This window comes from Camellia sinensis, chromosome 3 (genome assembly GCF_055761805.1).
Source record: "Camellia sinensis isolate YWXY chromosome 3, ASM5576180v1, whole genome shotgun sequence".
NCBI classification, from domain to species: Eukaryota; Viridiplantae; Streptophyta; class Magnoliopsida; order Ericales; family Theaceae; genus Camellia; species Camellia sinensis.
This window is the reverse complement of record NC_138963.1, coordinates 208,459,580-208,474,460: the sequence shown is the minus strand read 5'-3', so window position 1 is coordinate 208,474,460 and position 14,881 is coordinate 208,459,580. Positions and strand designations below refer to the sequence as shown.

The window sequence follows — 14,881 nt, the reverse complement described above, 5'->3', positions numbered from 1 at the left end:
ATATTTAATATTTAAAAAAAAGAGTGAAAAAAGTAGAATAAAATTAATTTGTAAAATATTTTTAGTATGTATAATTCTATTAAGTTTTGTTTATGGGTAGTTTAGATTATGTAGAAGTCTTATAAATATTAAATTTTAGAAAGAATTTTGGTAAGGGTATGTTGATCTGGAATTTTAATAAAAAAAGAAGAAAAAAAAGGAAATGCGCTACATAGGAGAGAGAAAAAAGTTTTAAGATAAACAATATTTTTATTTATTTATTTTGATAATCTTAGTCATATCATTTTATAAAAGTGGTATTTAAATCAACACATATAATAATTTCAGATAAATTATTTGTGTATATTTTAATAATTTTAGTTCTATCATACTATTAAAAATATAAATTACATAACTATATATATAATAATTTTAAATTATATTAAAATATAACACAATAAAATAAACATTCATTTGATAATTTTAACCTTTCGTGCTTAAAAAATTTAACTTAAATAAATATATATGATATTAAATTATAACTTGATATTAGAAATAATTGTTATAAAATTAAAATTGATTCTAATTATTTGAGAAATTCAATATAATTAATATTATAAATAAGATAGACATAAAAATAAGAAATAATTTTAATATTTTAATATTTTATTTATAAAAAAGTGAAAAAAAGTATAATAAAATTAATTGGTAAATTATTTTTAGTATGTATAATTCTATTAGGTTTCTTTTATATGTAATTTAGATTAAGTAGAAATCTTTTAAATATTAAAAGTTAAAAAGAATTTTGGTAAAAAGATATATTGATGAAGCATTTTAATAAATAAAAAACTAAAAATAAAAAGAAAGATGTGCTACATAGGATTAAAAAAAAAAAAAATTGAAAGCAAATACTACTTTAAAAAAATATATATGCACATATGATATGATGCATTTGCTTTAGGCCAATAACTATAGATCCGTGCCATCATAGACAGGTTATTGCGTGTACTAGACATTTTTTTTTTTTTTTAAATTTTAAAAGCAATAAAAATATTAGTAATGATGTGAGTGACATCAATTTTACTCATCTTGGTTAATTGGATAAAAATAAAATCGATCTGTCTATCTTTTTTTTTTTTTTTTTGCGAAGTCTCATTGATCAAAAATATCCCATTGCATATATCATGATAACTCCCTAGGTTCATTTATTTATTAGTGAATATCATTGGACCCTCAACTTGTAAATATTGATCCTTTTAATTTTAAAAATAGCATAAATGCCTCTTTCTAGAGGTAGTCCAGAGTGGATGAATAAGTTAATATAGATGAAAGAGTAAGGTAATATTTAATAATAGTAGACAAACTCTTGATGTAATTAACTTAATAATTCTCTAAATTCTAAAATTGATAGCAATTTTCTTGGGATTCAAGATTTGTAATAAACTAGTACAACATACGTAGGCAATAATAGGAGGGTACAAGGAAGTTTCTCTGAGACTCGATGGAGAGGACTATAAATAAGCAACCTAGCTTATTGTGAAAATCAAAGATATCAAACTTCAAAGAGCTCCTCTTATATATTCCCAATCCAGTCATTTGATCGTTGTACAAAATAAACACAAAAACATTCTCCTGTTTTATAAAATCAATTTTGAAAATGGAGGCGATAGTAGCACAATCTGCAGGTCAAATCCAGGCCCCAACTAATGGGAACTTAATAACTATTCTCAGCATTGATGGAGGTGGCATTCGAGGAATCATTCCTGCCACTATCCTCGCTTACCTTGAATCCCAGTTTCAGGTATTAACCTTTTTTTAAAGATTGTGTACATATGGTACGAACTATGAAAGTTGCAATGTTACATAATATATATATATATATATATTAGCAGTGGACGCACACGTAGTGTGTGTGCAAATATATATAATTGAAATGTGTGTTCATTCGTGGTATGATCCATACCCTCACTATGGTTCAAATATATTACACAAATTTAAGTTTTAGACAATTTTTAAAATATATATAGATGTATATATATATATATATATTTCTTTTTTACGTACATAATATGGTTGTTAGGAGAAAAAAATAATGATTGAATGAAAAAATTTAGAGATATTTACATGTCAGTGTATATTTAGAAAACTATTTACAAATTAACACTACAAAAAATAAAGGTTTTAGAGACCAAAATTTAGAAACAAAATTATTTTTTAGGGACCAAATATTTTGGTTGTGAAAAGTGCCATTATTATATTTTTAGTAACAAAAATTAGACATTAGTGATGAATTATTATTCTTTTGGAACCAAATTATTTTGTCTCTAAAAGTCTATTTATTAATGATATTTTCAAAATTTTGTCGCTAAAAGCCTTGTTTTGGACTTTTCGGGACGATCTTTTAACGACTATCCTCATGGCGATAGAAATGTTTTTTATAACAAAATTTTCACTTTTAGAGACTAAAACATTTGATCTCTAAAACTCTTATTTATTGTAGTGTAATAATAAACTTTACAAGTATTAAATTATGAAGTGATATAAATTTTATCACCAATCAATAACTAATTTTTAAAGAATTCACTGAGCAATAGTTTTTCCAAAAAAACATTATCTAGCTTTGCGTTTGATTAAGTTAAAAATACTTAAGAAATTGATTGAAAATTTTAACTTTATAGTTTGAAAAGCAAACAATTTGTATTTTACAGAATTATCATTTTAAACAAGTAGAGGGAAACATAGATAAGAATGGAGAATGTGATAACTGTTCCTTTAACGGGTGCATATTTTGTGAAAAACTAAAATGTAAGATTAAAAACATAAGGATCAATTTGTTTAGGATAAAATAGTTAAAAACTTTAATTGACTTAATGAATTACTAACAAAAAGTACCATTTGTTATGAACATAAAAATTTCGAAGAACAATATGTAATTTTTAAAACTACAATGTGCAAATCATATTTTAAGCAAAGTTTAAGTGATTTATTTATAATTTACTCTATATTTTTCATTAATATATAGCTAATTAAACGGATCATTAGAAAATGATACTTGTCATGAAACTTACAATTCATGAGTAGTGTCATAAAAACTTTCACCGAATCTGCATATATATATATATATATATATTAGCGGGTGGCACACACGATGTGTGTGCAATTTAAATAAGCAGGAATAAAAAAAAATAATAATGAAATTAATATTATAATGTGTATTTAGCTTAAGTGGTATGAGTACTCGTACTTAAACTCATGGTCATGGGTTCAAGTCTTGCCCATCTCTTTGTTTAATTTTTTTTTAAAAAATAAAAAATAATGCCACATGGCATGAGGAGAGTAAAGTACTGCCACATGGCATGAGGAGAGTAAAGTTTCAGGACACCATAAAAATTATGTGTTCACTTTATAATAGTATAGATAGATAGATAGATAGATAGATAGATATATAATTTGATACCACAGAATAAAAATAAGTGGATTCAAAAGACTTTTACGGGGCTTTTATATAAATTTGAATGCTAGAATCAAAGCCAAACAAACTAATTCCACATTTTAAAACTCTTTAGGGTAAATTGTGGCACTATTCCTTGTACTTTGATTTTTATATTATTTTAATTCTTACAATTTTAATTGATTTGATTTTGATTTTAAATTTATAATTTTATTTTAATTTGGTCCAATTAATTACAACTCTTACCATTTTTTTTTTTTTGAAAAAATATGCATATACATGGCATGTGTTATATTTTTTAGAGTAAAATTATAAATTTACTAAACTCATTGAGTTAACCTCAATCAATTCAATGATTATTTTTTGTCAAAAATACCAATGACATTATCAATTGGTTCAAATTGATACAAAATTTAAAATTAAATATTAAAGTTGAGCCAATTGAAGTGGAGTGGCTAAAATAATACAAAGGACAAAATGTAGGGATGTGTAATTTGCCCAACTCTTTAGTAGCTTACCATCTTAATCTGCCAAGTTTTATTATCACATAAGTGGCACTAAAATTCTCCCTTTTTTTTTCATACTTGGCATTGCTAATTCACTGTCTATGATATCGACATATTACTAATCCAAATAATGAAACCTTGAATTAATTAGGAGCTGGATGGGGAAGATGCAAGACTTGCAGATTATTTTGATGTGATTGCAGGAACAAGCACTGGTGGTCTTGTGACTGCCATGTTAACTGCTCCAAACAAAAACGATCGTCCTCTCTTTGCTGCCAAAGACATCAAGCATTTTTATCTCGAGCACTCTCCCAAGATTTTTCCACAGAAGAGGTAATTTTGATTGTAATATTGTCTTTGCAGGAAAAAAAAAAAAATTAAGTGGGTATTTTGATCATTTCATGATCATGTGGAAAATGAACATGTTTTGGTTTCATTAATAGGGGCCTATTCCGATCAATCAGAAACATGTTGAAATTATTAAGAGGACCCAAATACAACGGAAAATACCTTCGTGGGATTATAAGGGAGAAATTTGGAGAGATCCGATTGCATCAAACCTTGACCAATGTTGTCATTCCAACTTTCGATATCAAGCATTTGCAGCCAACGATTTTCTCCACTTATGAGGTCACTCTCTTCTTAATTTTCTTAATTCTTATTAATGTCTATAGTTAACGTGTAGAAAATTTTCAAAAATTAATGAGATGACAAGTTACTTAATTAGGTGCTAATACTAGTGTATTTCTAACCTTTTTCAGGTGAAAAGATCACCGTATTTAGATGCACGATTGTCTGATATATGCATCAGCACATCTGCTGCTCCAACTTATCTTCCAGCCCATCACTTCAAAAACCAAGACAGTGAAGGAAATGTCCGAGAATTCAATCTGATTGATGGTGGTGTTGCTGCGAACAATCCGGTATGATTATTATTGAGGTTGATGTTTAAGATAATTTTAGAATAATTCCATGTCGTGCTCTAGGATTACTTAGTAATTATCTCTGTAGAAAATTATTTTGTCTATAGCACACTAATAAGCATTGTGCAATAAACTCAATATTATGAATCATTGAGCTAACTATTTAATTTCATGGATTGGTTTATATACTGATACTATGTTTATTCATTTCCAGGCTTTAGTGGCCATAAGCCAAGTGACAAAGCAAATATTTCATGAAAATCCAGATTTTTTTCCAATAAAGCCCATGGATTATGGTCGCTTTCTGGTGATATCGATAGGCGCTGGATCGGCAAAAGTGGAAAAGAAATACAATGCTAAAATGGCAGCTAAATGGAGTGTTTTAGATTGGTTACTTCATGGTGGTTCCACTCCATTATTCGATGTATTTACCCAAGCAAGTGCCGATATGATTGATTTTCATAATTCTGTTGTTTTTCAAGCCCTTCATTCTGAAGATAATTACCTCCGTATTCAAGTAAGTCACAATATATATATTCATTAAATTTGAAACATTATCTTGACATGTACACGTGGTGTTTTGGATCTACTAAACCATGAACAAATGTTCCTTTTGGGTTCTTCAATTTATTTGTGATTTAACATTCATCTTACACTTATAAATAATTATTACCAGGAAGAAGCATTAACTGGGACAGATGCTTCGGTTGATGTGTCTACAAAGGAGAACTTGAACAAACTTGTCGAAATTGGAGAAAGCCTATTGAAGAAGCCAGTTTCAATGGTAAACTTGGAGATTAATCTCTCTAAGACAACCGAAAATAGTGGCACGAATGAAGATGCTTTGAAAAGGTATAGAAACAACATAACAATTTTACATAAATGCTGATTGTTTTAATTAACTATTCATTTATTTCGACATAGAAACATATTTTTTTTAATGTATTTTCTAGAGTTTGGCGGGAAGAAAAATGAATGTCAACAAAAAAATATTTTCTATATTCTATGGAAACAAGAGCAACACAAAATACTTTTCACTTTTAAAGAATAAAATATATATTTTGAATAAGTCTCGCGAACCTCACTGCCCTCCCACCACCACCATCATCATTGTCACTACTACCACAACTACTAACACTTAAGTTTCAAGATTAAAACTAAATATTTTTTTTTTTTTTTTGATCGGCAAGATTACAACTAAATATTGAAAACATTTTCACTGAAATAAACAGAGTATAAATAAAAACCCAATCAATATTTATAATAATTATGTTGTTGATACATGTTGACAGGTTTGCAAAAATACTTTCGGATGAAAGGAGGCTTCGAGAGTCAAAAAACACTAATGCATTGAGCAGTGATGAAGCTATAGAGCCATGCATGCCACCAACAAAGCTACTTATATACTAAAACATCCGAGTTTCAGATTAAAGGAACAAACAAAAAGGCAAACATTAAAAGTTGTTGTTTAGGCACTCCTAGTTACTATTATACTTACAACCTATTTGTTTTAAATAAATCCATGACAGCCAAAATGGGGCTTAAAAAATTGGTTCATTAAATTAAATCTGTCTAGTTCAAGTTACTTTATGAAATTTTTATCCTTCCTTATTTCAGTTGTATTTCAATGTCTTAACAGAAATGAAAATAAAATAAAATTTTCGGATTTAGATATGTGCTCATGCCAATGCTCTGAGACTGAGGCGCTTACACAAAAATAGTAAAACTTGTAGTTGGACCATTTAATATCTTTTATTTATTTATCTATTTATTTTTATTTTTTAATTTGACATTTTGTCTTATTCATGAATCTCATTTTGTTTGATGAATGGAGATTTATTATTTTGGTGACTTTTTGTCTTGTTCATGAATGGAGATTAATTGGAGTTCATGAACTTGGTGGTGAGTTAATATTTGAAGACTCTCCATTTTCTTTAGTTTAATGGTCATTATTACATTTTGGTGTAAATTGTAAGGTCCTAGTGGCCTATAAATAATTCCTCTCATCTACTCTTTTCTACACCGACTATTTTTCTATACTTGAGAGATAACTAGCCAAATAAAGGTATTTTTCTTTATGGAGCTTTGGGTTCACCATCTTATGCAGAGTTGGCCTGAACCATATGACAAGTGGTTGGGCTGTTGTATCCTGGAGGGGACAAGTCATAGTTTCGTGACTACTGCATCGGTATTTAGGTTCTTCCTATCATAGTGGGTTTGATCTCCTTAAAGAAACGAGATATCTGTGCATCAGCCTAATCTATTTGTATCTCATTTTCTTTGTATTGTTTATCAATAAAATATAATTTTTCTTGTATTTTCACCAATAATTTTAAGGAGATTAACCGTGGAACAAGTACCAAAAAAAAACCAATGATAGAATTGGAGATCTCAACAAGCCTTTCAAGTTCAAGGGAATTCATTTTGAGAGGTAGAAAGGAAAATTTCTTTTTTACCTCAGCCTTTTAAAAGTTGTTTATGTTCCAACTGAGAAGAACCCAAACAAAATCTCAACCAAGGACATGAATGATGAAGACTACGAGGCACATGAAACAAAAATAGCTTCCTACAATACAGATGAATGTAAATGTCGTTTTTATCTCTTAAATTGCCTTGCTGATTAATTTTATAATTATTACTATGACACCGCTTATGTTTTGTCTTCTATTAATTTTTGTCATGCTCACTTGTGTCATATTAATAGCAAATATGTGAGAATCATGAGTAGTTTAGGATTAATTCCTAAAGTGACAAAAAATTTTGAGAAATGTGAAGTTTGCAGTAAAGCAAAAATTACCAAGAGGCCTGATAAAAGTATTGAAAAAAATACCGAATTGCTAAAATTATTTCATATTGATTTGTATGAGCTTGAAAGAATTTTAACTCGTGGTGATAACCGATATTTTATCACTTTTATTGATAATTTTTCTAAATATACAAACGTATATTTATTAAAAAATAAAAGTGATGTTTTTGACAAATTTAAAGAATTTCTTCTTGAAGTGGAAAATCAATTCAGTAAAAAGATTAAGAGAATTAGAAGTGATAGAAGCTTGGAGTATGAATCTCTTGGATTCAACTCTTTTGTTCAGTCACTGAGAATTATTCATGAGACTACTCCACAATATTCACCTTCATCTAATGGCGTAGTTGAAAGAAAAAATAGAACGTTAATTATTTTGACAAATACTATGCTTATTGATTCAGGTGCTCCCTCAAATCTTTGGAACGAGGCTATTTTGACAGCTTTTCATGTGATATATAGAGTGCCATACAAAAAGACTAAAATTGTACCTTATGAGTGGTGGCAGGGGCATAAACCAAATATAGGTTATTTGAGGGTTTGGGGTTGTTTAGCTTTTGTGAGGTTTGCAGATCCTACACGACCTAAATTGGGTGAACAAGCTACCACTTGTGCTTTTCTTGGGTATACGTTGCATAGCACAACTTATAGATTTTTTTATATGAAAAATAATATTATTTTTGAATCAGATGATGCTATTTTTCATAAAAATAAATTTCCGTTCAAATCTAAAAATAGTGGGGGTCAAATAATTTTTGAAAATATTTTATCCATGCCTAACTCTTCTACTCTATCTCAAGTAAGAACGAGAAAATTTTCAAATCCAACCAAGAAGGAGTGAACGAACTAGAGTTGAAAAAGATTTTGACCTTGACTATTATCTTTACAATATGGAAGAAATTCCTCTTGCGGGGCAAGAAACTTTACCATCACCTGATGCTATTTCCTGGAGAGAGGCTGTAAATGATGAGATAGATTCACTACTTTCAAATAAAACATGGAAGCTAGTGGATTTACCTCAAGGCTGTAAACTATTTGGTGTAAATGGGTCCCTCGTAAAAAACTTAAACTCTATGAAACTATAGATAAATATAAAGCGAGACTTGTCGCTTACTAAAGGTTTTAAGCAACAAGTTGATCTTTATTTCTTTGATACTTTTTCTCCGATTACTAGAGTTACATCCATTAGACTGTTGATAGCAATGGCTGCAATTCATGATTTAAAAATTCATCAAATGGATATAGAAACAACATTTTTAAATGGAGATCTAGATAAGGAGATTTACATGGACCAACCCGAAGACTTAGTGGAGCCTAGCCAAGAAAGCAAGGTGTATAAGCTAACTAAATCCATTTATGGTTTAAAACAAACTCTTAAACAGTGGCATGAGAAATTTGATTCCTGCATGCTTGAGAATGACTATAAGACTAATGAATGTGATAGGTGCATCTATTATAAAACTTGTGAGAATGCACATGTGATTATTAGCCTATATGTGGATGATCTACTTATCTTTGACTCTAATTCGCATATTATAAATAAGACTAAAAATATGCTTAATAACCACTTTGATACGAAAGTTCTTGGTGAAGTCAATTTTATTTTGGGAATTAAAATTACCAAGACTAATTATGGCATTTTTCTTGATCAATCGCATTATGTTGAAAATTTTTTAAAGAAATATAATTTTCTAGATTGTAAACATATTACTACTCCTTTAATGTAAGCATACATTTTTCTGTTGTAACAAATGAAAAAAGAAGTAATTAATCAAAAGGAATATACTAGCATGATTGGTAGTTTGAGATATGCTACTGACTGTACTAGACCTAACATTGTATATGCTGTTGGAGTACTTAGTAGATTTACTAGCAAGCCAAATCGAGATCATTGGCTAGCCATGGGAAGAATTATAAGATATTTATCTAGTACCAAAAATTATGGTTTGTTTTATAACAAGTATCATGTGGTACTTGAGGGATATAGTGATATCGATTGGAACACTTTGTTAGGTGATTCTCTCTCTATCTAGAGTTTTATTTTTACCTTGGGTGGTGGTACTATATGTTGGAAGTCTAAAAAATATACTATAATTGCTAATTCTACAATAAAAGCTGAGCTTATAGCGTTAACTTCAGCATGTAAAGAAGCGAATTGGTTGAGAGATTTGTAACATGAAATTCTGTTTTGGAAAAAACCAATTTCTATTGTGTTAATTCGTTGTGATAGCACTGTTGCTATTGGTAGAGTGAACAATCATTTTTATAATGGTAAATCCAGACCTATTCGAAGGAAACACAGTAATGTAAGATCCTATTTGAGTAATGGCATCATAACTGTGAATTATGTAAAATCTTGTAATAATCTTGCGGATCCATTAACTAAGGCCTTGGCGAGAGATAGGGTTTGGAATACATCGAGAAGGATGAGTTTGAGGATGCCCAACCTAGGGACCAGAGATCCTGTAACTAGGTTCAATGCAGAGCACACCTTCATGATGCATACTAGTCTATATTTGTTTGGTGATCTCTCTTGTCCACGTTGATATTAAAATGAGTGGAGGATTGTTGGACTATTTTAATATCTTTTATTTATTTATTTTTATTTTTTTATTTGACCTTTTGTCTTATTCATGAATCTCATTTTGTTTGATGAATGGAGATTCATTATTTTGGTGACTTTTTGTCTTGTTCATGAATGGAGATTAATTGGAGTTCATGAACTTGGTGGTGAATTAATATTTGGAGACTCTTCATTTTCTCTAATTTAATGGTCATTATTATATTTTGGAGTAAATTGTAAGGTCCTAGTGGCTTATAAATAGTTCCTCTCATCTACTCTTTTCTACACTAACTATTTTTCTATACTTGAGAGATTATCAGCCAAAGAAGGGTGTTTTTTCTTATGGAGCTTTGGATTCACTATCTTATGCAGAGTTAGTCTGAATCATACGACAAGTAGTCAGGCTATTGTATTCAGAAGGGAACAAGTCATAGTTTTGTGACTGCTGCATCGGTATTTGGGTTCTTCTTACTGTAGTAAGCTTGATCTCCTTAAAGAAAACAAGATATCTGTGTCTCAGGCTAATCTATTACATAACATTTTTTTGTATTATTTATCAATAAAATAAAATATTTTTGGTATTTTCCCCGTCACTTGTGTTCTCACCAAACTTACATAAGCATAGGCAATTATGGGTTAAAAATTGCGAAATGATATGCTAAGGTTGTACTTGCTTCTTGGACATATTATGAAGCTTTGTCAATAAAATACAAGATTAAAAAAAAATAAAGTTCAATTTTAAATTTTAAATTTTAAATTTTTTAAATAGTGTTATGTTTGTTGCAGTTTATTTTGAATTGATAGATTGAAATCATAAAAATAAAAATAAATTGAAAATTAATTCTGCTTATAAATTGCTGGTTAGTCTAAGAAATAAGGATAACTGAGAAAGTGATGCAGTGCTGATCGAAACAATAGTAACAATCTTAAGATCCGTTGATTCACACAAGAATACCGGAAATAAGACTCCTCTTTAGACCCGTTGATTCCCCAAGAATACCGAGTTTAAAGGCTCAACCAAAGTTGATTCACACAGAATTAACCAAAGTTAGAACAAAGAGTAATAAAACTCAAAATATATTAATCATCAAAACTCTCTCCCCAAGAGCCCTAAGGCTTACATCCAATATTTATAAGCAAATTATAGACCTAACTAAGAAACAACCAGATTTGGAAAGGAAAAACAACGCCCAAAAATAGAAGAAAATATAAGGCAATTTCCTAAACTGCTACTCTGTTCCGAATCTATACTATTATGGTGGACATAAGCAATAAAATAATAAAATAAGGACACTACTACTATGGTGGACATAAGCAATAAAATAAAAAAATAAAAATACTTATTTTCTAAAATTCAATCTGCATCATTCTTCCCCGCTTGAGAAAACTCATCCTCGAGTTTCTATTGCTCGAAATAACTTGGCACGTCTACACTTATCCGCGTCAACCTTGTATTTGAGGTTAATTGTTGTAAATCTAAACTTCAAAGAAGAGTTTCCTAAAATTAAAGGAACAACTTTCTTCAACAAATTTAACACATCTTCATCAAAGCCCAAATTTGAACGGTTCAATCTAAAATTTGTAAACTCTTCATGAAATTTCTCTTCAAACTGATCATAGAAAATTTTCTCCATACTGTAAATCGATTTTGAATGCTCATTAAACTCATGTAAACCAAGTGTATGATCTTCCACAAAAATAAAATTAACACCAACCCTTCCATAACTCGGATTTATGCTTCCAACAGACAAAATATGATTAAACATATTATTAATTCCATCAATGAATGGTTCATCATCAAAAATCGGTGATTTACTCCAATCCACAATCGGATCTGGAATATATTTTGATGTAAAAGGCCATTTAATCAGATCATCCTGCTTAGTGATTTGGTTCATGTGATCTTTAAAATTTTTCAATGCATGATCTCTCCTCGGTCTTTCACTATGAAAACTCAGCAGGTTAGAATCTGTAGGATAATCTTCACTGTATTTAAATTAATTAAATTCTGTTGTGTACTAAACAACAACAAGAATATAAAGAAATAAAGGAAAGGAGAGAATTTGTTTGATTACAAAAATCAAACTCGAAATAAAAATAAAAATAAATAAATAACAGATTTTATTTTGTTACAAAAACAAAATTAAAATCTAATTTAAATAAATAATAAAACACTGAAAATAAATTAAATAACTTACTTGATTTAATTTCTTCGAATTATAATCTGATCAAGTCTAGTGTTTGACACTGTGTCCTTAAGACAGATTCGTCCTCTCCACGGTGCTTTCAGAAATTGGACGTCTATCTCCCAGGATGAAATGATCTACTACAAACAATAGCAGCACTACAAATTGTTTGCCTTACGAACACACTAAGTGTTTACACTCTTTCTTTCAGAAAATAAATGCAGCAAAATGCAGAGATTTATAGAAGAGGATGGAGTACGAAAATTGGAATAAAATCCAAATGGGACGCTAGTCTATTTATAGATGTAAAGGTGGCTATTGGTTTTGAATTGAACAGGTATGAATCCTGTTGGTTTTGAATTCAAACAGATTTGAATCTGTTAGGTTATATATCAAACAGATAACAAAACAGGAAGGGCCCTGTTTGGGTGTGCAATAATACCAGATTGGTTTATTTCGGGAAGGGCCCTGTTTGGATATACAGTAAAACCAAACCAGTTTAATTTTGAATTATGGATTTTATTTTACCAAAAAATAAAATTAAATTTAAATGTTTTTGGCCCAAAAAGATTAGTATTGGGCCGAACAAGCCCAACCCAACCTCACACCACACACCCGCGCCCAAGCCCAGGCCCAGCCCATGCCCGCCCGACCAGACGGACAGCGGCGGCGGCGCGCGTGTGTGGTGATTTTTGGGTCCAATGGGTCTAGCCTATTTTGCCCATAACCTCTCCCTCTAAAACACTTGGGTACCCTTTGGAGCACACCCTAAGTACCAAACCCAAGCCTTATAAACCCATTCAAAACTTCCCACCAAATCAATGTGGGACAAGCCAATTTACAACCTTAAGGAATTTTCACCAAAACTTCATTTCCATGGAGCACACTTTGGCTTCAATTTCCCATTCACTCGGTAATGGTTTTGAGCAACCTAATATACCACGTGAATCACAACGCGGCACAGAACGCGTTACCACTTTGACCCCCGTAAATTGAAGCACGAGGCCCACCTAAAAAATAAACCAAACTTAGGAAAAAATTCTGGTTTTACCCAGAATTTTATAACCATTTCCAACAATCCCCCACATGAATGGAATTTGATGACAACGGAAATGCAACAATATGCAGACTTTATCAAAAGTGTATAAGTCGAAAATATCTTGCATCAGGATAGGTAGCTTTCGGCCTTGAACCTTCCCTAGTGATAATCTATCGGACTTACTAGCTAACCAATGGACGCGATGCCTTGAATTGTTCAGCCGTTTGTGTAAGCCTAGACAATAGATTTCACACAAAATATCTTCTAACACATCGTGGTTCTCACTATTGTGTTCATTTTGGCCTTGAACGCGCCTTGTTTTCATAAGTGTTTCTAGAGAATTTAGCCTCTTCATTCTCATAGAACCGGCCCCAGTTCAACACTCATATAGGTGATTCTTATTGTGAGTATCTCCTTATACTCGTCTTGATTTATGCCTCAATCAAGATATAAGTAATCATTAAAAGCAAAGCTTATCCTTATACCCCTGCATACAACATATGTTGCAGATATCACTCTCACCATAGGAATGGGTAGGGAATTTTTAATCCCTTTGTGATTTCTGGTGAGCCATACATAACTTAGTTGTCCCTTTGAACTTAGTTCTTGGGATCTCCAGTCATATAAGTAGGGTTACCATTATGACGACTCTTATGTAATAGGCTTTAATCCCATCCTCTTCGATGAACTATACACTAGCTCTTTTGTCAAACCTTTTGTTAACGGATCCGCAATATTCTCTTTAGATTTTATATAATCTATTGAGATTATTCTGTTTGACAACAATTGCCTTACGGTATTATGTCGACGACGAATATGTCGTGACTTACCATTATACATATGATTCTGTGCCCTGCCTATTGCAAATTGAATATCACAATGAATGCAAATAGCTGGCACAGGTTTTGGCCACATTGGAATGTCTTCTAAGAAGTGACGAAGCCATTCTGCTTCTTCTCCTACTTTGTCCAAAGCAATGAACTCAGATTCCATTGTGGATCGTGCGATGCAAGTTTGTTTCGTGGATTTCCAAGAAACAGCAGCGCCTCCTAGAGTAAAGACATATCCACTTGTGGATTTTGAATCTTTAGTATCCGATATCCAATTTGCATCACAATAACCTTCAAGTACTGTTGGATATCAAGTAAAGTTCAAACCAAGATCACGGGTGAATCTTAGATATCTAAGAACCCGAATGATTGCTTTCCAATGGTCTTCTCCGGGGTTACTAGTGTACCTACTCAATTTATTGATAGCATAAGCTATATCAGGACAAGTACAATTCATTAGGTACATTAGACTTCTAATGATTTGGGAGTATTTTAACTGAGACACTGCATCACCTTTATTTTTCAATAAATAAAGACCGATGTCTACAGGTGTTCTAGCTAAATTCAAATCATTCTTGATAAATTTATCAAGAATTTTCTC

The 14,881-nt window shown here is 30.8% G+C and overlaps 1 protein-coding gene across 1 annotated transcript; it reads left to right on the top strand.

Annotated features, from left to right (window-relative positions):
* The first annotated feature begins 1,566 nt into the window (after positions 1-1,566).
* On the top strand, positions 1,567-6,529 carry LOC114270352 (patatin-like protein 2). Its single transcript, XM_028211821.2, has 7 exons — positions 1,567-1,780; positions 4,088-4,269; positions 4,380-4,566; positions 4,698-4,859; positions 5,074-5,376; positions 5,536-5,711; positions 6,152-6,529. Exons 1-7 carry the CDS (start codon positions 1,637-1,639, stop codon positions 6,267-6,269), a joined length of 1,272 nt encoding a protein of 423 aa, XP_028067622.2. The 5' UTR covers positions 1,567-1,636; the 3' UTR covers positions 6,270-6,529.
* Positions 6,530-14,881: the final 8,352 nt, after the last annotated feature.

Coding starts and splice junctions, on each gene's coding strand:
- LOC114270352 (XM_028211821.2), top strand. CDS start 1,637: ATGGAGGCGATAGTAGCACAATCTGCAGGTCAAATCCAGGCCCCAACT. Junction 1,781..4,087: donor ACCTTGAATCCCAGTTTCAG/GTATTAACCTTT, acceptor TGAATTAATTAG/GAGCTGGATGGGGAAGATGC. Junction 4,567..4,697: donor CGATTTTCTCCACTTATGAG/GTCACTCTCTTC, acceptor AACCTTTTTCAG/GTGAAAAGATCACCGTATTT.